General features: G+C 45.8%; 1 protein-coding gene across 1 annotated transcript in view; it reads right to left on the bottom strand.

Moving 5' to 3' along the window:
- PCSK2 (proprotein convertase subtilisin/kexin type 2) overlaps nt 1–26,243 on the bottom strand; it is a 122,788-nt gene that overhangs the window by 8,216 nt on the left and 88,329 nt on the right. Inside the window, exons 6-10 of the mRNA XM_056856799.1 lie at nt 23,585–23,661; nt 16,911–16,999; nt 15,284–15,459; nt 2,056–2,271; nt 4–104 (exon numbers count right to left, since the gene is read on the bottom strand). Coding sequence (XP_056712777.1) covers nt 4–104; nt 2,056–2,271; nt 15,284–15,459; nt 16,911–16,999; nt 23,585–23,661 — 659 coding nt within the window. The remainder of the gene's footprint in view (nt 1–3; nt 105–2,055; nt 2,272–15,283; nt 15,460–16,910; nt 17,000–23,584; nt 23,662–26,243) is intronic.

Genomic DNA, 26,243 nt, shown 5'->3' with positions numbered 1-26,243 from the left:
TACTTTGCCTCCAGCGCGAGTGCAAACACTCCCGCTGCCTCGGGTGCCGCTGCTGATGTTCCAGAGTGGCGAAGTGTACAGTTGCCGTATAAATCTGTCGTCGCCTGCAACAGTGTAGGGGGAAAGTTAATTAGAACAAATTTGGTCTCCTACATGTGGGATAGTCAGATCATCACAGGAAGTGGACTGTCTGAGAGAGCCAGCATGGTGTGGTGGTTAAGAGAAGTGGTTTGGAGCGGTGGACTCTGATCTGGAGAACCGCGTTCGATTCCCCACTCCTCCACATGAGCGGCGGAGGATGCTAATCTGGCGAACCGGGTTGGTTTCCCCACTCCTACACACAAAGGCAGCTGGGTGACCTTGGACTAGTCACACTCTCTCAGCCCCACCTGCCTCACAGGGTGTCTGTTGTGGGGGTGGGTGTTGTTAAGGGAAGGTGACTGAAAGCTGGTTTGATTCTTCCTTAAGTGGTAGAGAAAGTTGGCATATAAAAACCAACTCTTCTTCTGCTTCTTCCTCCTCCTCCTCCTCCTCCTTCTTCTTCTTCCTCCCTCCCATAGGTTTTACTGTTATATACTTAAAACTCCTTTCAACAAGCAGTCAAAAGTAATAAAAGCGAGTAGAAAAAGCGAGGAAACAGACCCTCCTGCATCAGCTATGCAAAATCCAATCAAACTTCATCGCCTAAACAGACACAGCTAAATGACCTGTTTTGCAGGCCGACCGAGTTCCGACTGTTCTCCTTCTTGGCCTAATTGGCTTTCTGTTTGCCGTGGCAGGCCTCCTAGAAGGCAGGCAAACTTTTCCCCAGCACAGTCACCACCAAGAGACATTATGTACACTTTCTGTCCATTTTCCGATATTTCCAGACAATGATTAAATAAGCACACGATGTGCTGTTATGCAAACGCGGAGAGCTGAATGTCAGAAAAAACGAATGCAAGCTAATTCCTCTTTTCCCTCTTGACGTTCTACCTCATTAGATTGGAAGCTTAGGCAGTGGCCATTATTGAGAATTGGGAAAAAAATAAAATAGGAGAGTTGGGGGGTTACCGCATTATGTATTCCCAGGGATGTATTAAGAGTTTGAAAACATTATTAAAAATACTGTTTGCACTTTCTATGTATTCCCACTGATGTATTAAGAGTTTGAAAATGTTATAAAAAATACTGTTCGCATTTTGTTTGACCCCTTTAGCTGTGAAGACGTCTTCCAACCATTTTTTAGCCGTGGCATCCAAAAACCCTTTTAAAGCAATGTTTTTATAACATTTTCAAACTCTTAATACATCGCTGGGAATACATAATGCGGTAACCCCCTTTGTGTTGTAGACCATGCCGAAATCCTAAGGGAATGTGGATGTCCCTGTTAAGGATAATATTTACTAACACCATTGGGCCCTGACTGGAGAAAAAAGACTAGGTCAAACAAGAATAGGAAACCACAAGCTAGAATATAACAGCAGTCATCCTTCAGTAAGTGATTCCCTCTACATGGGGCTGTCCTTGAAGACTATCCGGAAACTACAGTTGGCACATTAAGTTGCAGTGAAAATGCTATCTGGAGGGGGCTTAATTGTGTTTTAATTGAATTATTTCATCATTTTAACTGTGTTTTTAATTTCTTACATGTTTTAATGTTTGTTCGTTGTTTGTTTTTTGTCCGCTGCCTTGGGGATCCTGATCGGGTGGAAAGCAGGCATAAAAATGTTTTAAATAAATACATAAATACGAGGGGAGAGAGCTATGTGGTATCCTCTTAATATACATGGTCACCATTTTGTGTGAACAGGGCAATGCACATATTTTCCAGCTCCCAGCGCTTGGAGAGAGCGAAGCTGGGAAATACATGGGTTTCCCCTGTTCGCACAAAATGGCAGCCCCATATATCAAAAGGATTGGTTGCAGCACCCTCTGCTGGTATGCAGGTTACGAAAGCCAATCGTAATGGCTGCCAAGAAGGGCTTAGCAAGATTCCCTCAGATGAGTGGAAGTTTGAGCACTGAAGGGAAAGAGAAAGGAGCCAAACTTAATGTCAACAACCATGCAACTTACCACACCAGCTTCAGGATTTCTCTTTCTCCCATTGCTAAAAGTGGAGGCCAAAGTAGAGGAGCAGCTTTCATCGTATAAAGCTGTCCGGCCATCGTTGATCGCTGAGTTGATGGAAATGGTCCACATGCTGGATGCGTAGCCATCACAATTGCAGTCGTCGTAACTTCCGCCATCTCCAGAGGCCCACACGTAGATGCTTCCCTTCCCGCCACGGCCCTGCAGGAGAAAGGGAATCCCTCGTATTAAACAGTGCACACAGACAGACCCATCTGATTATGCACCCTGTCAAGGAGCCATAAAAATTGAGAAGAAGGGGAATGTGCTTTTGAGTTTAACCAACTCATGGCATCCACATCCACAGGGCGTTCTAGGCAAGAAATGAGCGAAGGTGGTTTGCCATCTCCTGCCTCTAAATACCGGCCTCAGTCTTTCTTGGAAGTCTCCTTGGAAATTCCTTGGAAGTCTCCCATCCATGTACTGACGCGTTAAAATCAAGAAGAGCAGGAGAAGGAGGAGGAGGAGGAGGAGGAGGAGGAGGAGGAGGAGGAGGAGGAGGAGGAGAAGAAGAAGAAGAAGAAGAAGAAGAAGAAGAAGAAGAAGAAGAAGAAGAAGAAGAAGAAGAAGAAGAAGAGGAGGAGGAGGAGGAGGAGGAGGAGGAGGAGGAGGAGGAGGAGGAGGAGGAGGAGTTATAACCAACTCATGGTGACCCCGTTTGCTGGGCATTCCAGGTAAGAAGAAGAGTTGCTTTTTATACACCGACTTTCTCTACCACTTAAGAAAGAATCAAACCGGCTTACAATCACCTTCTCTTCCCCTTCCCACAACAGACACCCTGGGAGGTAGGTGGGGCTGAGAGAGCTCTAAGAGCTGTGACTAGCCCAAGGTCATGCAGCTGGCTTCATGCGTAGGAATGGGGAAACCAACCCAGTTCACCAGATTAGCCTCCGCTGCTCACGTGGAGGAGTGGGGAATCGAACCCAGTTCTCCAAATCAGAGTCCACTGCTCCAAACTACCATTCTTAACCACTACACCACACTGGTAAGACACGAACCAAGGTGATTTGCCATTGCCTTCCTCTGCATAGCAACCCCGGCCTTCCTTGGTGGTCTGCCATCCAAGTACTAACTGTGGCCAACCCTGCTTAAGTCCCAAGCCCTGACAAACTCAGCTAAGCCAGGCCATTCAGGCTACTGAGAGCCAGCGTGGTGTAGTGGTTAAGAGCCGTGGTTTGGAGTGGTGGATTCTTATCTGGAGAACCGGGTTTGATTCCCCCCTCCTCCATACGAGCGGCGGAGGCTAATCTGATGAACTGGATTTGTTTCCCCACTCCTCCACACGAAGCCAGCTGGGTGACCTTGAGCTAGTCACAGCTCTCTCAGCCTCACCCACCTCACAGGGTGTCCATTGTGGGGAGGGGAAGGGAAGGTGATTGTAAGCCGGTTTGAGTCTCCCTTAAGTGGTAGAGAAAGTTGGCATATAAAAACCAACTCTTCTTCTACTACTGGGTTGAACACAAAACCCACATAAAGAGACAAATGTGCAGAATTCTCAAACCTTGCATTTAGGATTAACTGTGGCCACTTGCACACCCTTTTGTACTCAAAATGTTCCCAATTACCTCTTCATTTTCTTGGGACATGAAAGATTCTTCCAGCAGACAGTAAAGCACACGACAGAGAATCGATTGGAGAGATAACAGGGACAGAGGCAGTATTTTGTAACAAGGGATACAAAGCCCACTTAACTTGCCTGCAGCTAGATTCTTTGGCAGGCCGGTATAAAACAGCCCTTCCTTTACTCAAAAACCAAGGTTGCCAGGTCCCTCTTCACCATCAACAGGAGGTTTTTGGAGTGGAGCCTGAAGAGGGCGGGGTTTGGGGGGAGGGACTTTAATGCCATAGAGTCCAATGGCCAAAGCAGCCATTTTCTCCAAAGGAACTGATCTCTATCGGTTGGAGATCAGTTGTAATAGCAGGAGATCTCCAGCTAGTACCTGGAAGTTGGCAAAACTATCAGAAACCCAAGTAGCTTCAACACAAAAAGTAATGCTATTAATATTACAAAAACAACTGATAGCCGAAACAAACAAACAACCCCCCATGCTCTCAACCACTGACAAGTGGGGCCAAGAGATTTTGAGACCAGAGTATAAAATAATGAAGATAACAGAGTGGGAAAGTGTTGCAACATCCTTCTAAAATAGGGTTCCCATTTGCCCACTTGTGGTGGGAGACCTCCCGCCGATTGCAGCTCTTTCCCTCCGATTAAGGATGCCAACCTCCAAGTAGCGGCTGGAGATCTGCTATTACAACGGTTCTCCAGCTGATAGAGATCAGTTCACGTGGAGAAAATGGCTGCTTTGGCAATTGGACTCTATGGCACTGAAGTCCCTCCCTTCCCCAAACCCCACCCTCCTCGGGCTCCACTCCAAAAACCTCCCGCCGGTAGCAAAGAAGGATGTGGCAACCCTACTCCTTCGGTCCAGGAAATCCAAGGGTCATTCTGCAAGGGGGAGGGACATTTCTACTAAAATCCGGAACATTTTTGCCAAATGACAATTTCCAGGATTCTCTGATTGTAGCAAGCCTCAGAAAGATCCAAAAACAAAAAGTTGTGTAATATTTCAAGGGAAACCAGAACCGTTAAAATTACCACAAACAATTGACAAAGATGTGTACGGTAGATACACCTCTTCGCTACTAATGAGTAAGCCAGGGGTCAACCATGCAGTGAAAAGAGAAGGATGTGGGAGCTACGAATCGCTGATCTGAAAATTGTGAAATGTAGCATCTACTTCTACTTCTGCCTCATTGGTTTCCAAGACTATAAAATTGGAGGTGGGGAGGGGAGATACACCCACACACAGGCACACATGCTGTGGCTTTCAACAGTGAAGGTTACAACAGAACTTTCTCCTTGCCAGGCTAGCTGGTTAGAAATTCCTAAGTTCAGACGAGCTTTCTTATTGGCGAGATGTAATGCCCTAGACTCAGCCGAGACACAAGGGCAATACAATAAAATTATTGCAGAAGAACGAAATGCCCATTTTGTCTGGATCAAATAGAGACATGATAGAGGTCTATAAAATTATGCATGGTTTGGAGAGAGTGGACAGGGAGAAGTTTTTCTCCCTCTCTCGTAATACCAGAACATGGGGTCACCTGCTGAAGCTGGAGGGTGAGAGATCCAAAACAGATAAAGGGAAGTATTTTTTCACACAACACATAGTTAAATGGTGGAACTCCCTGCCCTAAAATGTGGTGATGGCTGCCAACTTGGAAGGCTTTATGAGGGGAGTGGACATGTTCATGGAGGTGAGAGGTATTCATGGCTACTATTTAAAATGGATGCTAGTCATGATATATAACTATTCTCTCCAGGATCAGAGGAGCATGCCTATGATATTAGGTGCTGTGTAACACAGGTAGGATAAATTCTGCTGCCGTCGTCTTGTTTGTGGCTTCCTGGAGGCACCTGGTTGGCCACTGTGTGAACAGACTGCTGGACTTGATGGACCTTGGTCTGATCCAACATGGCCTTTCTTATATTCTTATAAATGGCCTTTGAAATGCATTTCATCTCCAGCTTCTTGCTCACTTTGCTCAGTAGTTTACATAATCCTAAACCTTTGCTATTCTGACATCTCCGGCACCTCATCCTCCTCTGCCACCTCCCAGCAATGGAAAAATCCAATGGTTCATAACTCTCTCTTAAAGAAAAACGAGACACGCCGTTCCCTTTTAACACCCTGGGTCCTCTTTTCACCGGAGAACCCAATTACAGTCCCATGATTAGATTATAAATTCTTAATACTTCCCCTAGGTGTTTTCCATCTTTGCAGAATTGTTTTTCTCCCTTAGGCACAACCATGTTATTGAGGCAATAATAATGTTTGTCAGAAGCACGGGCACAAGGAGAGCGCCAAACGCGGGGCCCACGGCTTCAGTAGACGAGTTCAGCCCCGGCACGACTTCTTCTTTTTGTGCTGTTATTGAAGAACCCACTACTGACCTAAAATGCCAGTGTCATAAAAGGCAACTTGCAGAAAACACTTCGTTCAATTACATTTGTTCTTTAATGGGGTGGGGGGGAGTTGAGAGGGGAAAAAAACAGTATCATGAAATTTCAAATACAAATATAGAAGAAGAAGAAGGAGAAGAGTTGGTTTTTATATGCCGACTTTCTCTACCACTTAAGGAAAAATCAAACTAGCTTACAATCACCTTCCCCTCCCCACAACAGACACCCTTTGAGGTAGTGGGGCTGAGAGAGCTCTAACAACTGTGACTAGCCCAAGGTCACCCACCCAAGGTTACTTTCCAAAGTGGCTATACGGACAGTATGTTAAATGTAAGACTAGGGCTCTTTGTGTGGAAACTTTGATGGAGCTATGGTTGCCCAATCTGGGTTGGGAATTACCTGGAGATTTTGGGGACGGAGCCTCAGGCAGGCAGGGTTTGGAGAGGGGAGGGACTTCAATGCCATTGAGTCCAATTGCCAAAGTGGCCATTTTCTCCAGGTGAACTGATCTCTGTCACCTGGAGATCGGTTGTAATAGCGGGAAATCTCCAGCCACCCCCTGGAGATTGGCAACCAAAACTACAAGGGAGAAAGACGTTGGCTCTTGGCCAAGTTCTTTCCTCTCCCCATGGCTATTTTGGGGACAAAAGAGGGATATGCCTACTTTCACCTCTGAAGAAATCTTCAGAACAACTTATGCCTCCAAGAAAGTTTTAATTTGGCTCGGCTGCAGAGGAAGCTTTAGAAAGGGACAAAAATAAAAGGAATCCTCTACTTCCTCCCCTGTGGACTCCCTCATATTAGACCTTAATCTACCTCCTCTGTACATCTTTGACAGAGATGGACTTCTTGCCCTATGACTGGGAATGGGGATAGTTTCACAGGGTAGCCGTCTTGGTCTAAAGTACCTCCAGGTACCACAACCTTACCATGCATTCATAACTATGTTAGTCATTTATTTGCAAATGGCTTGTGTTACATCGTGCCCACTGCTAGGGTTGGGAGGTTTTTGGGGCGGAGCCTGAGAAGGGTGGGGTTTGGGAAAAGGAGGGACTTCAATGCCATATAGTCCAATTGCCAAAGCAGCCATTTTCTTTAGGGGAACTGATCTCTATTGACAGGAGATCAATTGTAATAGCAGATCTCCAGCTAGTACCTTGAGGTTGGCAGCCCTACCTACTACTACACCAAGCTGGTTACGAACCCTTGAAGGCATTCAGCCAACTTACCTTTAGGGCAAAAAACATCTAAAGGTAATAGTCCTTATACGTAGGGTTGCCAACCTCCAGGAGGAGGCTGTAGATCTCCTGCTATTACCACTGATCTCCAGGCGACAGAGATCAGCTCTCCTGGAGAAAATGGCCACTTGGGATGGGGGACTCTATGGCATTATACCTCTCTGAAGTCCCTCACCTCTCTAAATCCCGCCCTCCTCAGGTTCCAACCCCCAAATCTCCAGGTATTTCCCAACCTGGAGATGGCAACTCTATTTATACGTCTTCTGATGACTCAGTTAAAATTCTGGAATGGACAGTCTTAGTTTTGTGGCCCAGGGGTAGAGCATCTCCTTGGCACACAGAAGGCCCCAGGTTCAATCCCTGCATCTCCAGTTGAAAGGAGTAGGTAGCAGGTGATGTGAAAGATCTCCGCCTGAGACCCTGGAGAGCCGCTGCCAGTCTGAGTAGACAATACTGACCATGATGGGTCCGATTGGGCCCTCACTGCATTTTTTAAGTGGCAAAAATCTTCTCTAAATGGTATCAATAGCCACAGGTTGGATCTGTGGCCAGAGTTAACGTCCACTGCAGCCATTAGAAAACCTTCAGAAGAAAAACTGCATTCCACACCATTCCCAGTTATTTAATTTCCAGTTTGAGTGCATTTGGGACAAGAACATTTTATTCCTTCCATGACACTGAAAGGGAGCCACATTAAACTTTCACATTAATATTCTTTATGTGTCTTTTCTCCTCTGCCAATAATTCCGTTCTCCTAGTTTATTCATTAGTAATCTCCTTGGAATATGAAAATCCGAGCCCTGGATGCCAAAGGGAGGGTTCACATATTTATTCATGTTGGAGTTTTATTAAGAATCTATGACATTTCTGTAGAACGAATACTTCCCCGTTCTGAAAACAGTCAGAAATTAGATTTACATTATGTATGTACTCAACAGAGATTTGATGATGCAGAGAGACTTGATTCTCATAACATTAAGATACGCGGGGGTATGGTTTTTAAAATAAAAAAATTCCCAAGCCTGCTCCATAAGCTGACATCAAAGTAAATGTGCAAAACTTGATTGCAGTTTCTATCCTCCCCTAGGATGTTCAAGGGATTCGGGGCTCCATCTAGGGTTGCCAACCTCCAGGTGATGGCTGGAGATCGCCTGCTATTACAACTGATCTCCAGGTGACAGAGATCAGTTCCCCTGGAGAAAATGGCTGCTTGGGCAATTGGACTCGATGGCATTGAAGTCTCTCCCCTCCCCAAACACTGCCTGCCTCAGGCTCCGCCCCCAAAATCTCCAGGTAATTCCCAGTCCAGAGCTGGCAACCATAGCTCCATCATAGGTTCCTCACAAAGAGTGCTAGTCTTATATTTGACATACTGTTCATTATTAGACAAAGATGTTGCATTCGTCTAAGAATAACAGAGTCGTTCTCAAGACCCCGTGAAGCTTTCATGCAGTCTTCCTTTAGGGTTGCCAACCCCCAGGTGGCAGCTGGAGATCTCCTGCTATTACAACTGATCTCCAGGTGATAGAAATCAGTTCCCCTGGAGAAAATGGCCGCTTTGGCCATTGGACTGTATTGCATTGAAGTCCCTCCCCAAACCCTGCCCTCCTCAGGCTCCGCCCCCAAAATATCTTGGTAATTCCCAACCCAGAGCTGGTAACCCTATCTTCGTAAAAGACCTGCTCTCCCTTTGGGGCCCAATACCAACTCACTTGGTTGTTTTGTTTCCCCCATATCTCCCCCACACTGACAGCTGTGAGTGTTTGCAAGGCAAAAACCTACCCTCTCAATACAGACTTCAATGAAGACCTAATAGAAGAAATAAGAAGAACCATCAGTCCATCTCCTGACCCACCGCTGTCCAAGTAAGGGTGAACTCCCACTAGGGTTGCCAACCTCCAGGTGGTGTCTGGAGATCTCCCTCTATTACAACTGAGCTCATGAACACATGAAGCTGCCTTATACTGAATCAGACCCTTGGTCCATCAAAGTCAGTGTCGTCTACTCAGACCGGCAGCCACTCTCCAGGGTCTCAGGCAGGGGTCCTTCACATCACCTCCTTGCTTTGTCCCTTTAACTGGAGATGCCGGGGATTGAACCTGGGACCTTCTGCATGCCAAGCAGAGGCTCTACCACTGAGCCACAGCCACTACTGACTTTGATGGACCATGGGTCTGAGTCAGTATAAGGCAGCTTCAGATGTTTATGAGATTTCTCACCTAGGCATGAGGTTCATCCCTCTGCCCCTAACTTTCTTAGGCCAAGTACACTGGCAATATTCGTGAGACAACCATCAAGTCCAGCATCATCTTTCTAACGGCAGTGAAACAGATGCTCGAGGAAGGCCACCACAAGCAGCGGATGATGGCAACAACATTCCACTATTGATTACTGCCACCAACGATACCCAAGAACTGGTACTCAGAGGCATCATGGCATCTCTTTCTTCTCTTACCTAAGGAGATCTAACCATGCACACTACTCACCTCAGTGTGTGATAGCCAGCATGGTGTAGAGGCTAAGAGTGGCGGATTCTAGTCTGGAGAACGGGGTTTGATTCCCCATCCCCACTCCTCCACGTGAGTGATGGACTCTAATCTGGTGAACCTTCACTATCAGAGTAATTTCCTAATACAACTTGCTATGATTCCAATATTAAAGAAGCCAAACCATTTTTTTTTTGCACGACAAGTTCATCCAAGATGATTTTTGTTGTTGTTCGTAACTGTATTACTCACTTTTGAACAGCATCAAGTTGTCTGCAGAAGACTATAATCTGGAGAACTGGGTTTGATTCCCCACTCCTCTACTTGAGCAGCAGAGGCTAATCTGGTTTACTGGGTTGGTTTCAGAATACGAAGCCTTTATTGGCATTAGTTATACAACATCTATATAAACATGATAAAAACAATTTGAAATCATCTCCATAAAATTGACACTAAAACAGGTTTAGATACATTAGAAGTTACTCATTTCACAGCCCTAAAATTACCTCATGAGTTGCACAAGCTTTCGCGCACTTTAATTGCCCTCAGTAAAAATCATGCCACAACATCAATTATTAGTGGATCCTGCGTGTTCATAAGGATGGAGGCCTTAATGCTTACAGGTAGCCATTCTTTGTCCGCAAAGATTGGGTCTATTAATTGAAAATGACCTCTAGCATGCAGGGGACAGTTGATTAAAACGTGGGAGACTGTTTCAATTTTACCCTCCCCACAAGGACATACCCTTTCTGCAAAAGGGACTTTATTATATCTCCCAAGGGTGACTTTGGACTAGTCACAGCTCTCTTGGAGCTCTCTCAGCCCCACCTACCTCCCAGGGTGTCTGTTGTAGGGAGGGGCAGGGAAGGTGATTGTAAGCCAGTTTGATTCTTCCTTAAGTGGTAAAGAAAGTCGGCATATAAAAACCAACTCCTTCTCCTCCTCCTCCTCCTCCTTTAATTCCAATATTAAAGAAGCCAAATCATTTTTACATGACAAAAAATGGAATCCAAGAAGAACTTTTTTTTGTGCGTACCTGTATTAGAAGAAGAAGAGTTGTTTTTTATATGCCGACTTTCTCTACCACTTAAGGAAGAATCAAACCGGCTTACAATCACCTTCCCTTCCCCTCCCCACAACAGACACCCTGGGAGGTAGGTGGGGCTGAGAGAGCTGTGATTAGCCCAAGGTCACCCAGCTGGCTTCGTGTGTAGGAGTGGGGAAACCAACCTAGTTCTCCAGATCAGAGTCCAGTGCTCCAAACCACTGCTCTTAACCACTACACCACGATGACTTTTGAATAACATGAAGCTGTCTGCAGAGGACATGTACAGTGTGCAGCGTCCACGGAATTAAATGAACCTTCACCAGGCTGAAATTTTATGCATCCTTAACTGGAAACAAGTCCCAGAGATTGAAGTAGGGCGTCATTCGGAAAGATACTTGGTCAGAATCGGGCTGCAAGAACTTTGGGATAGCAATGGATTCCCTTTATACTAATCTTTAAAAGGCCTCGCAGTCATGGGAACGAAACGGCGCTGTTGCGACGCAAGGGAACATTTTGAAGGTCATGCTTTCTATACTATTTTCCTTTCCAGCGAGCTCAATACCGCTGGAGCCTTGAACTGGAACATCCTAGCAGGGGGTGCTCATTAGCGGGGTTTGGCAGCCGCCGCAGAGGGCTTTCCAAATAAAGGAGAGCTTCCCCCCCCCACCCCCAGATGCTTCTCTGCATAATCTGAAGGCAAAAAATAGAACGAAACGGAGGGGGGAAAGAAAACAGGGGAAAAATAATCATACAGCTTTGGTTGCTGCCTTTGTGAAACGCAGGCCCTTTTTCAGGTACGCGTAGACGAACCAAGAGATTGCATGAGTTGTAATTTGGCGAGGCTCTTCATCAGATGTGTCATTTGTGGCCGGCTTTTTCTGCCAACCCACGCAGCCTGTTCTGGTTTCCGGGGACCAGGTCTGTTTTGAACCTTAAAGCGTCCCCTCAGTGACAAGATGTTCTTAGGATAGCAAGGGTAGAGGCTCTGGGTTTGCTGCCATGAGGTGAGACCCTGGAGATGACTGAGCGAGAAGAACCTGGTGATGACTGAGGCAGGAGTTGTGTGCAAATGACAAGGAAGGTGGGTTTATTTATAGGTTAGTTTTAAAGGTCTGCAGTTTTTCAGAGGAGAAACCTGGCTGAGGCAGGAGCGAGAAGAACCTGGAGATGAATGAGTTGTGTGCAAATTCTCAGGAAGTTGGGTTTATTTTAAAAAAAAGTAAAGGTCCCCTGTGCAGGCACCAGGTCATTCCTGACCCATGGGGTGATGTCACATCCCGACGTTTTCTAGGCAGACTATGTTTACGGGGTGGTTTGTCAGTGTCTTCCCCAGTCATCTCCCCTTTAACCCCAGCAAGCTGGGTTCTCATTTTACCGACCCCGGAAGGATGGAAGGCTGAGTCCACCTTGAGCCGGCTACCTGAAACCAACTTCCGTCGGGATCGAACTCAGGTCATGAACAGAGCTTGGACTGCAATACTGCAGCTTACCGCTCTGCGCCACGGGGCTCCTTGGGTTTATTGAGAGGTTGGTTTTAAAGGTCTGCAGTTTGTCAGAGCAGAAACCTGGCTGAGGCACATAGTTTCATGTGAGAGCCAGCATGGTGTAGTGGTTAAGGGCCCTTTTTGCAACCAGTGGGAGGTTTTGGGGCGGAGCCTGAGAAGGGTGGGGTTTGGGGAGGAGAGGGGCTTCAATGCCATAGAGTCCAATTGCCAAAGTGGCCATTTTCTCCAGGGGAACTGATCTCTATCGGCTGGACATCAGTTGTAATAGAAAGAGATCTCCAGCTAGGACCTGGAGGTTGGCAACCCTACCCCAAACTCATCTTTAAACTGTTTCAAGTTGGGGATTTGGTGCGCAAGTAGGATTTTTTAAAGAGTAACTGCAGCCGGTTTAAGCTCTTCAATCAGCTCTCATAGTAAATTAGAAAAATCACTCACAGGAGATGTTCTCTGGGGAAATATCTGAAGCCGATCTGTGTGGAAGAAATTGGATACACAAGGAGCACATGTCCCTTTGCATAATGGCAAATGCAAATATGCAGATTTTCAACAGCGGAATAAATTCCGTACGTGGCTCTATTTTTTACCATTTTGCGAGTAACAGATGGGCAGGCATAATTTGCAGGCAGGTAATAAAACTGACAGAGGCTATTGTCAAGGCAGAAAAAGTCAATTTGAAAGTAAACGGCAGTCTGATCACTTTTGTCTCCCCCATTAACCTCTTATCGAAATTCATTTAGAAAACAAGTGGTATCTCTTGCTTCAGAGAGGGGCAAAATATCCAGCTCACCAAATTTGCAAGGCATGAAAGAAAAGGGGAGACAAATCCTGTACGGTGCAATGAATCATACATCTGCTCTACCATTCTACTGTGCAAAGTTTGAAGCCTTCCCCCAGCCTAAGGAGACAGCCACTTAAATTGCAGGAAGACTCCTGAGGCTGGAGGAGGAGGAAGAAGGTTGGTTTTTATATCCGATTTTTTTTACCTATTAAAGAGACTCAACCCAGCTTACAATTGTCTTCCCTTCTTCTCCCCCCAACAGACAGCGTGTGAGGTAGGTGGGGCTGAGAGAGTTCGGAGACAACTGTGACGAGCCCAAGGTCACCCAGCAGGCTTCATGTGTAGGAGTGGGGAATCGAACCTGGTTGTTCAGATTAGAGTCCGCCGCTCATGTGTAGGAGTGGGGAATCAGACCCTGTTCTCCAGATTAGAGTCCACCACTCATAAGGAGGAGTGAGAAATCAAACCCAGTTCTCCAGATTAGAGTCCGCCACTCATAAGGAGGAGTGGGGAATCAAACCCGGTTCTCCAGATTAGAGTCCGCCGCTCATGTGGAAAAGTGGGGAATCAAACCTGGTTCTCCAGATTAGAGTCCACCGCTATTAATCATTATACCACACTGGCTCTTTTTTCGGGAAGCTTGGATTACAGTTGTCAACCTCTACTTAGGACTGCTATCCTTCAGGTGGGGTCTGGAGATCTCCCAGAATTACAACTGATCCCTATACTACAGAGACCAGCTCCCCTAGAGAAAATTGCTGCTTTGGAGGGTGGACTCTATGGCTTTATACTGCCCTCACTAGGTTCCTCCTCCAGGAATTTCCCAACCTGGAATTGGCAACCCTAGGTTGGATCCACCCAGCTATATACATCCCTTACACTGCATTAACATCAGAATAATCCCTCCACTCCAAAACCCTATAGTATAGTGAGGTAGGATAGCAAGTTAATTAAAACTCTTGACTGTCGTTTAGAAAACCTATCTGTGAAAAAAAACCTCTAGCATTAACATCAGACTTATTGGCAGGGGCAAAATTATGCGCAATCACTAATTGCAAGAAAGCCTTCGCGACCCCAATTTCTGAGTTGATTAAAAGAATGTGTTCAATGGCCACGCTGTGAAAACTAACACGTTCATTAGAGTTTATGATAAGAAATGTTCAGATCATTCTGCAGAGAGAGAGAGAGAGATTCCCTTGGTAGCAGATCTTAAACTGTGCAACGTTTAGTTTCGTTTCCAGCGCTGTTACAAAGATACTCTGTTTTATTAGGGCAAAGAAAATTATTTTTAAAAAAACAAAACCAAAAAATGCCGTAGAATTGCAGACGTTCGTTACAAATTAGAAAGTATCTAATGGCGCTGAGAATAGCACTCTCCCTCCCCCAGGTCTTTGATTGCTATCTGTCTTATTGCATATGGGAACAGAACAATCGTAAAGGGTCCCATGTTGTCTTAGATCTGGCCATAGAATCATGGTAGTGTCATTTCTACCTTTATACTCATGGTAGTGTTATTTCTACTTCTATGCTCATTCCCCCAATAGCCCAGGCCTAGTCTGATCTCGGCAAAGCTTGGAAGCTAAGCAGGGTTGGCCACAGTCAGTAATTGGATGGGAGACCACCAAGGAAGTCCAGGGTCGCTACGCAGAGGCAGGCATGGCAAAACAGCTCTGAACATTTCTGCCCCAACCTACATGGCCCAGGCTAGCCCGATCTCGTCAGGTCTTGGATGATAAGCAGGGTCAGCCCTGGTTAGTATTTGGATAGGAGACCACCAAGGAAGTCCAGGGTCACTACACAGAGGGAGACAATGGCAAACCACCTCAGCTCACCTGACCTGGATAGCTCAGACTAGCCCGATCTCATCTGATCTTGGAAGCTAAGCAGGGTTGGCCCTTATTAGTACTTGGATGGGAGACTACTAAGGAAGTCCAGGGTCACTACGCAGAGGCAGGCAAAGGACACCACCTCTGAACATCTCTCACCTTGAAAACCGTACAGGGTCACCATAAGTCATCTGTGACTTGACAGCACTTTTCACCGGCACCATATTTTACAGGCAACTTGCTGGCCAATAAGATGCAAAATATCGTCCACAACAGGCCAACCATCCCAATAAAATCACAGAAGAATGTGAAAAGAGGACCAATACCTTATTGACCCCATCTGCCATGGCTTGTAAGGTGAGTTCTCTTGGTCCATCCACGGTCTTACCATTATCGGTCGGGCCCCAGCTGGCGCTGTAAATATCTATCACTTGGGGCATGTGACTGATCGAAGAAGCTTCAATGATGTCAGTCATAAATGGCTGGTCCAGCATTCGGATACCTGTGGAATGAATTGACATAGAGGGAGATACTTTTTATCTACATCCTGCTTTTCTCTCTCGTGAGCATCCAAATCGGTTTATCACATCATTTCCCCTTCCTCGACTTTATCCTCACAACAACAACCTTGCGAGGTTGGTCAGGCCCAAGAAAGCGTTTCCATGACAGCATGGGGATTTGAACCCTGGGTGTTTTGGGTCCCAGTGTAACCCTCTAATCCACTATCCCTCACCGGCTCTCAAGATGTCTGAAGGGGGTTCTAAGTAAGAAAACCTATAAAATCAAACTCTGTGTTTTCTACAACAAAACATAAGTTTAGTTAACAAACAGGACCATACAACAATTCTTCCACTGCCCCCACCCCCAATAAACATACTTTATGAAGCTGCCTTCTACTGAATCAGAGGGAGGGTCCATCAAAGTCAGCATTGTCTGCTCAGACCAGCAGCTGCTCTCCAGGGTCTCAGGCTGAGGTCTTTCACATCACCTACCTGCCTGGTCCCTTTAACTGGAGATGCCAGGGATTGAACCTGGGACCTTTTGCATGCCAAGAAGATGCTTTACCACTGAGCCACAGCCCCTCCCTAAGCCACAGCTGGCAACCCTAGACATACAGGATGGCAATCTGTATTTTAGGCAGCGTTATTTCCTCACTTGTAATAGGCTTTTTTTTTTACAGCTAACTGAGGAGAGTTCTTTTATTCTTCTTATCCCAGGCCTTTCAAAAATGACTTGCAGCAAATGGGAATCAAACCGAGCATGAAGGAGTTGGAAGATGACCTTCAGGCACAAGGTATGCTGGGACCCATATATCCAATGCATGTATCATAAATACACACACACACACACACACACATACATACACACACATACACAGGTGGGGTGCTTTTATATGTCCTTCCCCCACCCCTTGTGGCTTGTAGGGGCTGTTCAGTCCTACAGCTGTGTACTTGGTGGGCAGCCATGGATTAACAGTTAAGACTGTGCAAAACAATAAGGAATTGGGAGAGAAGAAAAGAAGGCAACCTATATGTAACAGTGACCTGACCTAGGCTAACCCCTTCTTGTCAGATCTCAGAAGCCAAGCAGGGTCGGCCCTGGTTAATACTTGGATGGGAGACCACCAAGGAAGTCCAGGGTTGCTACGCAGAGGCAGGCAATGGAAAACCACCTCTGCTATGACCTGGATGGCCCAGGCTAGCCTGATTTCATCAGATCTCGGAAGCTAAGCAGGGTCGGCCCTAGTTAGTACTTGGATGGGAGACCACCAAGGAAGTCCAGGGCTGCTCCACAGAGGCAGGCAATAGGAAACGACCTTTGAACATCTCTTGCCTTGAAAACCCTATGGGGTCACCTTATGTTGGTGGCTTGATGGCACTTTTCCACCACCGTTTGTAGCAGTTCTGCCTCTGAGAGACCATCCTAGATATTTATCCCCTGGTTTACCCTTACCTGCCACCTTTGAATTATATGCCACTCCGACTCCACAGATGTTGTTGTCAGCTGCAGCGGAGACTTCTCCAGCGCACCGGGTCCCATGGCTGCAGAGAAAAGACAAGGATCCCATCTCAAAATTCACGTGAAAATCAATATTCCAAGAACCCTCTAAGCCTTTACAAGGCTGATTAGATGTCATGATGATGATGATGATGATGAAGAGTTGGTTTTTATATGCCGACTTTCTCTACCACTTAAGAAAGAATCAAACCTGCTTACAATCACCTTCCCTTCCCCTCCCCACAACAGACACCCTGTGAGGTAGGTGGGGCTGAGAGAGAGCTGTGACTAGCCCCAAGGTCAGCCAGCTGGCTTCATGTGTAGGAGTGGGGAAACCAACCCAGTTCACCCATAAATAAATATTTGGGTGTATCCACCCATCCACCAAGGACCCTTCTTCCAGCCTAAGGAGTTTCCTCCAATGGAAGAGTCACTTAAGGTGGAAAAAGTCAACTTAGGCTGGGGAGAGGCTTCAAATTTTCCTGGATGACGTGGTAGGATAGAGGTAATATCCACCCCATGACATCTGTCTTTAAGATCATAAGAACATAAGAAAGGCCCTGCTAGATCAAACCAAGGCCCATCGAGTCCAGCAGTCTGTTCACACAGGGGCCAACCAGGTGCCTCTAGGAAGCCCACAAACAAGGGGACTGCTGCACTATTATCCTGCCTGTGTTTCACAGCATCTAATATATTCAGCATGCTCCTCTGAACCTGGAGACAATAGTATCATGCATCATGACTAGTATCCATTTTGACTAGTAGCCATGGATAGCCCTCTCCTGCGTGAACATGTCCACTCCCCTCTTGAAGCCTTCCAAGTTGGCAGCCATCACCACATCCTGGGGCCGGGAGTTCCACAGTTTATCTATGTGTTGTGTGTAGAAATACTTCCTTTTCTCTGTTTTGAATCTCTCGCCTTCCAGCTTCAGCGGATGACCCCACATTCTAGTATTATGAGAGAGGGAGAAAAGCTTCTCCCTGTCCACGCTCTCCATACCATGCATAATTTAATAGACCTCTATCATATCTCCATTGAACCACCTTCTTTCCAAGCTAAACAGCCCTAAGCATTTAACCCTAAAAGTTATTCAAACTGGTGTTATTCTCACAAGATATTCAAAGGATATTTTTTGCATCTGTCTGCTTGCTTTACTTTCTGTTAAATTATGTTCTTCTTTAACCTTACCCCCCCCCCCCCAAAAAAAGATTGAAACATTTGAAGAGATTTGATGGAGGCACAAAATACAAAGGGACTGGGCATTCGGTTTCGGCCAGTTTATACCCATCTGCATTCATAAATACAACTTTGTTGCGAGAAAATATCTCCTTCCTACGAGAGGCAACAAACATTTCCCAGAGTCCAATATCCTTTCTTGTAAAGGCTCACGGGGCGAGTACAATTTTTAGTTTGCAAGATACATTTCTTTCGGCAACCACGGTTTCAGTTGATATCGCTATTAAAGGAGCTGTGCTACCGGGTTGCTAGGCATTTGCTATCTGGTACCCGGGGGCTGCAGGGAAGGCGTAGGCAGGTTATGGTATTACATAGCGCCTTAAACCAGTTCTTAGGGCTGGGAGGTGGCTGACGTCTCTGTCGGTCGGCCCCCCTCTCCGAGGGGAAGATATTGTACGTAGAAATCACAAAGGCATTTTTCGATGTGAATACAGCAGGAGCAGACGCTTGCAGAGGCTTAGAACACTGTTCCTTCTGCATGGCAACGCTTCGCATCCAGCGGCTGCCCGGTCTTGCCGAGAGGTTTCAACAATGCTAAGAGCAACCGAACAAGGCCGTCTCCGGCTGGCCGGCATCAGGCATTTGGAAATGTCAGCCTCCTGTCCGCTAAATCTGGACAAAGCAAATGGGCTGGGGACACCAATTTTCTAGTGCTGCTGCAACTTAATGGGCACAAACCTTATTAGAGTCTTGTGAGAAGACAGTTAGGAGCCCCGTGTGAGCTGCCGTATACTTCAAGAAAAGAACATGCAGCTAGGGTTGCCACTGCTAGGTAATGTTTTCTGTTGCCCCAGAAGGTCGGACCAGAACCAACGGGTTGAAATTAAATCAAAAGAGTTTCCATCTAGACATTAGGAGGAATTTTCTGAGAGTTAGAGTGGTTCCTCAGTGGAACAGGCTTCCTTGGGAGGTGGTAAGCTCTCCTTCCCTGGAGGCTTTTAAGAAGAAGTTAGATGGCCATCTGTCAGCAATGCTGGTTCTGTGACCTTAGGCAGATGATGAGAGGGAGGGCATCTTGGCCATCTTCTAGGCATGGAGTAAGGGTCACTGGGTGTGTGGTGGGGGAGGTAGTTTGGAATTTCCGGCATTGTGCAGGGGGTTGGACTAGATGACCCTGGTGGTCCCTTACAACTCTATGATTCTATTATTCTAACTGGTAGGAGGATGGTGGGTAGGGAGATTGGAGGGTGCAATGTCCTCTTCACCACTACCTCACTTTCAGGGTGACATCGAATTGCTCTAGGAATCAACGGAAATTCGATGGTTTTACCATAGTTTCAGGCAATTCCTAGAGCTACCCAACGTCACTTCTGGGTTTCCCCCAGAAGTGACATAGCAGTGCAGAGAAGAAGAAGAGTTGGTTTTTCCGTGCCTGTTTTCTCTACCTTTTTAAGAAGGAGAATCAAACCGGCTTATAATCTGCTTCCCTTCCTCTCCCCACAACAAACACCTTGTGAGATAGGTGAGGCTGAGAGAGCTCTAAGAGAGATGTGACTAGAATCATAGAATGATAGAGTTGGAAGGGGTCACCGGGGTCATCTAGTCCAACCCCCTGCACAATGCAGGGAATTCACAACTACCTCCCCCACACACCCCCAGCGACCCCTACTCCATGCCCAGAAGATGCCCAGAAAATGCCCTCCCTCTCATGAACTGCACAAGGTCATAGAATCAGCATTGCTGACAGATGGCCACCTAGCCTCTGCTTAAAAACCTTCAGGGAAGGAGAGCTCCTGACCTCCCGAGGAAGCCTTTTCCACTGAGGAACCGCTCGAACTGTTAGAAAATTCCAGGTTCAAATCCCCCACTCTGCCATGGCGGCTCACTGGGAAACTTTGGGCCAGTCATCCCCCTCTCAGCCTAACCTACCTCACAGGATTGCTGTGGAGAGGAGAAAACAGAGAAGAACAATTTTGTCAACTGCTAGACATCACGAACAAGACGTTACAAATAAGAGGCAGCTTAGAATCACATCATAGATACAAACTAACAGAACATTTGTATTATTGTATTTTGGATATAGACTATCTAGAAATTAACAGTATAATTAGATGAAAAGATTCAAATGCCGAAGTAACAGTAGAAATACAATGGTTGATATATTTAATATACTGATTTCTTATGTTCTTGCCCTGCAGTGAAATATTTTTTAAGGCTGTAACTTAGGTCTATCAATGACTGAGGTTGCCTAAGCATGTCAGATCAATTTTATGTGTAGTAACAATCTCAGTGTTATCTATATTTTTGTCTATTCTTGTTATTTTTTTGGTATCTCTTCATTATTATTATTTTTCCAAAAAAACAAACTTTTTCTAAAATGGTGCTGCTTTTGGGTCCACTGGGCAGAACAGTGGGGGTATAATATCCGCATAAATGTTCTGAAGGGAAACAGAAAGGACACAAGCTATCAATAGTTATGAAATATAAATTTATTTTTCAAGGGCCTCCCTTCGAGAAGGGGGGTGGAAAAGGCAGAGGAATGAGGAATCTTTGAAGTCCAGAACTTTCCCAGCCCCTCCTTTTGTTCCTTGCAAATTAATTGCCGCACATTAGTTAAATGTCAGGTTTTCTCCGTAGAGAGCCTGTGATATTCTGCACTAGGCGGAAGTGGCAGGACTGCAAATGAGAACCCTCCGGCTCTTCGATCATCCTCAATGGCAAATGCCGGGAAGGAGGCACAAAACGGTGCTTACAAGCATAAAACCTTAGAACAAAATCCGTCCATCTACCCTTTAAATAGGGATCTTGGTGTTCTTGGGGTGAGTAGCAGGGAAACGGCGGCAAAAAACCCACCCTTTTTCAATCATATCCCTGTCCAGGAGGCTTTTGTGACCTGATTGATGTGTACCGTTATATAGGAAACCATCAAGGTTATCCTCTGGAAGCAAACCGTTGAGTTATTGAGAGCCAGTGTGGTGTAGTGGTTAACAGAGGTGGTTTGGAGCAGTGGACTCTGATCTGGAAAACCAGGTTTGATTCTCCAGTCCTCCACATGAGTGACAGACTCTAACCTGGTGATCTGGATTGGTTTCCCCAGTCCTACGCATGAAGCCAGCTGGGTGACCTTGGGCTAGTCACAGCTCTTTCAGTCCCACCTACCTAACGGGGTGTCTGTTGTGGAGAGGGGAAGGGAAGGCAACTGTAAGCAGATGTGATTCTTCCTTAAATGGTAGAGAAAGTCGGCATATAACAACCAACTCTCTTTCTTTCTTTCTTTCTTTCTTTCTTTCTTTCTTTCTTTCTTTCTTTCTTTCTTTCTTTCTTTCTTTCTTTCTTTCTTTCTTTCTTTCTTTCTTTCTTTCTTTCTTTCTTTCTTAACTAAAGAAAGGCTCCAGACAACCAACAAATACCAATTGGTAAAAGAAAGCCAAAGGAAGGGCTCTGGCTATTCCTACCACCTAGGGTTGTCAACCTCTAACTGGGTCCTGGAGTTCTCCTGGAATTTCAACTGATCTCCAGACTACAGATTTCAACTCCCCCGGATAAAATGGCAGCTTTGGAGGGTGGACTCTGTGGCATCCTGTCCCTGCTTCCTCTGACGAAGAAGGCCTTGAAGTAGCAAGCAGACAAAGAGAGGAACAGCAACAAACTGAGCTGGCACAGACAGATAGATGTCCCTTGTGCCTACCACCACCCAGGGCAGGGGACTCATCTGTGTCTAAAAGCAGCCCTCCACAGCCACTGGAGCAGTGGCGCTGAAGGTGTAGAAAATTCCTACTCGAGCACAGAAAGAGTGCTAGGTTACAAGCACTAGGAAGAGCACTGCCGGCTAATAGCGATGAGAACACTGAGCTTCCTCTAGTAGTGAGTGCTGAGTCAGAAGAAACAGCAACAGCTGGTTCCTTTTAGGCTTATTTAAGCAGGCGCTTGCTGACGTGGAAACAACTCGTTACTACTACCATGTGTTTTCTTGGTCCTCTGATCATTCCTGAGATGCTCGTAGCCTTGACCTTGGAATGGATTGTGACTTGGCATTTGGAATTCACTTTTGATACCAACACTTCGGACCCAGACCTAAAACACCCCAGCATTGACCCTCGGACTGCTATCTGACTACTCAACCCACTTCTGGTCCTCAGGTTGGTTGGCATTCAGGACATCCACGCCCAAATTTCCAGGAATTTCTCGACCTGGATCTGGCAGCCCTATCCCATCATAAGAACATAAGAAAGGCCCTGCTGGATCAGACCAAGGCCCAACAAGTCTAGCAGTCTGTTTGCACAGTGGCCAACCAGGTGCCTCCAGGAAGCCCACAAACAAGATGACTGCAGCAGAATTATCCTGCCTGTGTTTCACAGCACCTAACTCAATAGGCATGCTTCTCTGATACTGAAGAGAACAGGTATGCATCATGACTAGGGTTGCCAACTTCCAGGTACTAGCTGGAGATCTCCTGCTATTCAGTTCACCAGGAAAAAATGGCAGCGTTGGCAATTGGACTCTATGGCATTGAAGTCCCTCCCCTCCCCAAACCCTGCCCTCCTCAGGCTCCGCCCCAAAAATCTCCCATCGGTGGTGAAGAGGGATCTGGTAACCCTAATCATGACTAGTATCCATTTTTACTAGTAGCCATGGATAGCCCTCTCCTCCATGAACATGTCCACTCCAAAACCGAGGCTTGGATTTCTCACCCCCCCTTTCAGATTGCTAAATTTTTTGTTCTTAAAATGCTTTTTTATGCAGCAGTTGGGTTTTGGGGGAAAATTTATTTCACAGTAAGCTCTACAAAATAAGCCAATTACAAAGCTGCATTTCATGGGGCGGGGACTTGATTTGAGCTTGGAGACTGCTGGTGAATAGATTCCTAACAAGAAAGTGTGGGTCCGGCGAGCAACAAAACTCAGGTAAAACTCCCATGCATAAATGACCTTTGTGTAATAGTCATTTGGGTGGGTTGCCCACAGCACACATGCCCTGATCAGCATGGAACAAAGGGAGTTGTGGCATCTGCTCATTCACTCAATTATCCGAGCAGGCCTCTGCAACCTTCCCCCCATCGATGCCTGTGGAAATCAGTGGCCTTCGACTGGAGTAAGTCTGCACAGGACTGCATTGCGAGACTTGCGCCATGTTGAAGTGGTCACCGACGCAACCAGAAAAGCATTTTAAGTTAGAGAATCATAGAATCATTGACTTGGAAGGGACCACCAGAGTCATCAAGTCTAACCCCCTGCACAGTGCAGGAAATTCACAACTACCTCCCCCCCCCACACCTAGTGACCAGAAGATGGCCAAGATGCCCTCCCTCTCATGATCTGTCTAAGGTCACAGAATCAGCATTGCTGACAGATGGCCATCTAACCTCTTCTTAAAAACCTCCAGGGAAGGAGAGCTTCCCACCTCCCAAGGAAGCTTGTTCCTGATAACCAAAGTAATTGGATGTGCTCATTACCTGTTAAACCAGTCATCGGTATAGCGGGGGTATGGATAGGGGTCGTTGCTGCTGAAATCGTAGCTGGCTTGGGCATTCTGGGGGGGGAAATAGTTGAACAAATAAGCGTTAAGTACAAAAAATACGAGTTAATGCAAAATGTCAAGACTGGTATAAGTAAACCGCTCTTGTTATTATGGGTTTGACATATTTTTAAAGCATAGTCCCAGTCTATCTGGTTATTTTTGTCTTGAGGTCTCATTTAAGAGCCAGTGTGGTGTAGTGGTTAAGAGCGGCAGACTCTAATCTGGAGAACATCAATTCCCCATTCTTCTACATGAGCGGCAGACTCTAATCTGGAGCACCAGGTTCGATTCCCCAGTCCTCCACATGAGCAGCGGACTCTAATCTGGAGAACTGGATTGGTTTCCCTACTCCTCCACATGAAGCCTGCTGGGTGACCTTGGGCTAGTCACAGCTCTCTTAGAGCTCTCTCAGCCCCACCTACCTCACAGGGTGTCTGTTTTGGGGAGGGGAAGGGAAGGTGACTGTAAGCTTCCTTAAGCGGTAGAGAGGAAAAAAACCAACTCTTCACCTTCTTCTTAACCTTTTACTTGTGTTAGATTAACACGGGGTCCCCAAACCTTTTGAGCCGTTGGGCACCTTAGGAACTCTGACACAAGGTGATGAGCGCAACTATAAAATGACTGCCACAGGAGGCAGATCCAAGCACAAAATGTTAGGGAGTGAGGTGATGCATAGCTCTAACAGTAACTTTTCAACATTTCGGACAGAGGCTCTGTTTAACAGAACGTTACACGTTTTAAAATGTGTATAAAATATTGTGCTGCGATGGCAGCTGCTGCCAAAGCCACTTAAAAAAAAAATCTGCACAGCCAATCAAATCTCCAGTGTCCAATCAGAACCTCTGCTGGGCAAAAGTCCCACATGGCCCTACCCACTTTCTACAAACTTTTGGCGGGTGCCATGGCTTCCACAGGCACCAAGTTGGGGACCCTGAGTTAACAGAAAACAATATAAATATTTAGAAAATTTAAATTATGGTAGACTGTCATAAGAACATCAGAAAGGCCCTGCTGGATCAGACCAAGGCCCATCAAGTCCAGCAGTCTGTTCACACAGTGGCCAACCAGGGGCCTCTAGGAAGCCCCCAAACAAGACGGCTGCAGCAGCACCATCCTGCCTGTGTTCCACAGCACCCAATATATTCGGCATGCTCCTCTGATTCTGGAGAGAATAGGGGTGCATCATGACTAGTATCCATTCTAACTAATAGCCATGAATACCCCTTTCCTCCATGAATATGGCTGTCAGCGATAAAGTTGCCAACCTCCAGGTACTTGAAAAAAATAAACAGCATCACAGCTCAAGCAATTAATGAAATGCAATGCAATTTTACAATTCTTTAGAAATTTATACTAAAATGAACATACATTCAAATGCAGAAAGACAAATTCCATGCAAAATATAACCTTTAAACAAACAAATGTACAACTGATGAAGCAAGTTTGCGAAACGTACACAGACTCCGGAAGTGGCGTTTTGTCGTTTGTTACAATTTATTTCGTATGGACTTTCTACGACTGAATTAGGAGTCCTGGGATTTATTGTTGTTTTGAAGGACTGAAAAGCAACTGCTGTTGCCAGGAGAACTTTTGGTGAACATTAACCAGTTTTTTGTTGGACTCTCCTATTTGATACTAGGCTGCTGCATTTTTCAAGCCTTATTTTTTTATATTTTGTATGGAATTTGTCTTTCTGCATTTGAATGTATGTTCATTTTAGTATAAATTTCTAAAGAATTGTAAAATTGCATTGCATTTCATTAATTGCTTGAGCTGTGGTGCTGTTTATTTTTTTCAACTAACGTTATTCAGCATACGTATCAATTGTTTAGTATAACCTCCAGGTACTAGCTGGAGATTGCCTGCTATTACAACTGATCTCCAGCTGATAGAGATCAGTTCCCCTGAAGAAAATGGCTGCTTTGGCAATTGGACTCTATGGCATTGAAGTCCTTCCCCTTCCCAAACCCCGCCCTCCTCAGGCTCCGCCCCAAAAATCTCCAGGTATTTCCTAACCCGGAGCTGGCAACCTTAGTCAGGGATGACCACATATAATCTGGGGTGGCCTCCTTTGTTCCTGAATTATAATTCTAACTCAGGTTCAACAAATTTGAAGTTTTGGTCAGAGGAAATATTGAAGAAGCAGCTGCATGTAAAAAGTTAGACAGAAATTGCTTTATTTTACAGTTAAAGGTGACCAGAACACAAAACAAGCCAGCTGCTGCTTGAATCTGTTGCCTACTTTTGCGAGTGGTGGGGAACTTGATGCTTTAAATTTTCCTTTATAGTCTTCCGAGAAATGTATCTTCTTAAAAGAAAATCAGATTTCCCCCCAATATTATCACCATGTATTATGGTGTCCATTAAGAATAATCCCAGCTGAGCCTCCAATGTGACAGCATCTCTAATGTAAAAAACAAGTGACCAAAATGTGGGTAATTAAATTTATACATTCGATTCCTCTAGAGGGAAAAGTGTTTCTGAAGCAGGAATTAAAAGAAGCCATGTATTATTCATGACTGGGATTTTAGCGGACAAGAGGAAATTGCCTCCAGTTCTAATTCACTGAAATTTCTCGTAAATAACTAATTTCC

This window comes from Euleptes europaea, chromosome 10 (assembly GCF_029931775.1).
Source record: "Euleptes europaea isolate rEulEur1 chromosome 10, rEulEur1.hap1, whole genome shotgun sequence".
Classification (NCBI taxonomy): Eukaryota; Metazoa; Chordata; class Lepidosauria; order Squamata; family Sphaerodactylidae; genus Euleptes; species Euleptes europaea.
Note: the sequence above shows the minus strand (reverse complement) of the source record. Positions and strands in the feature narration are given on the sequence as shown.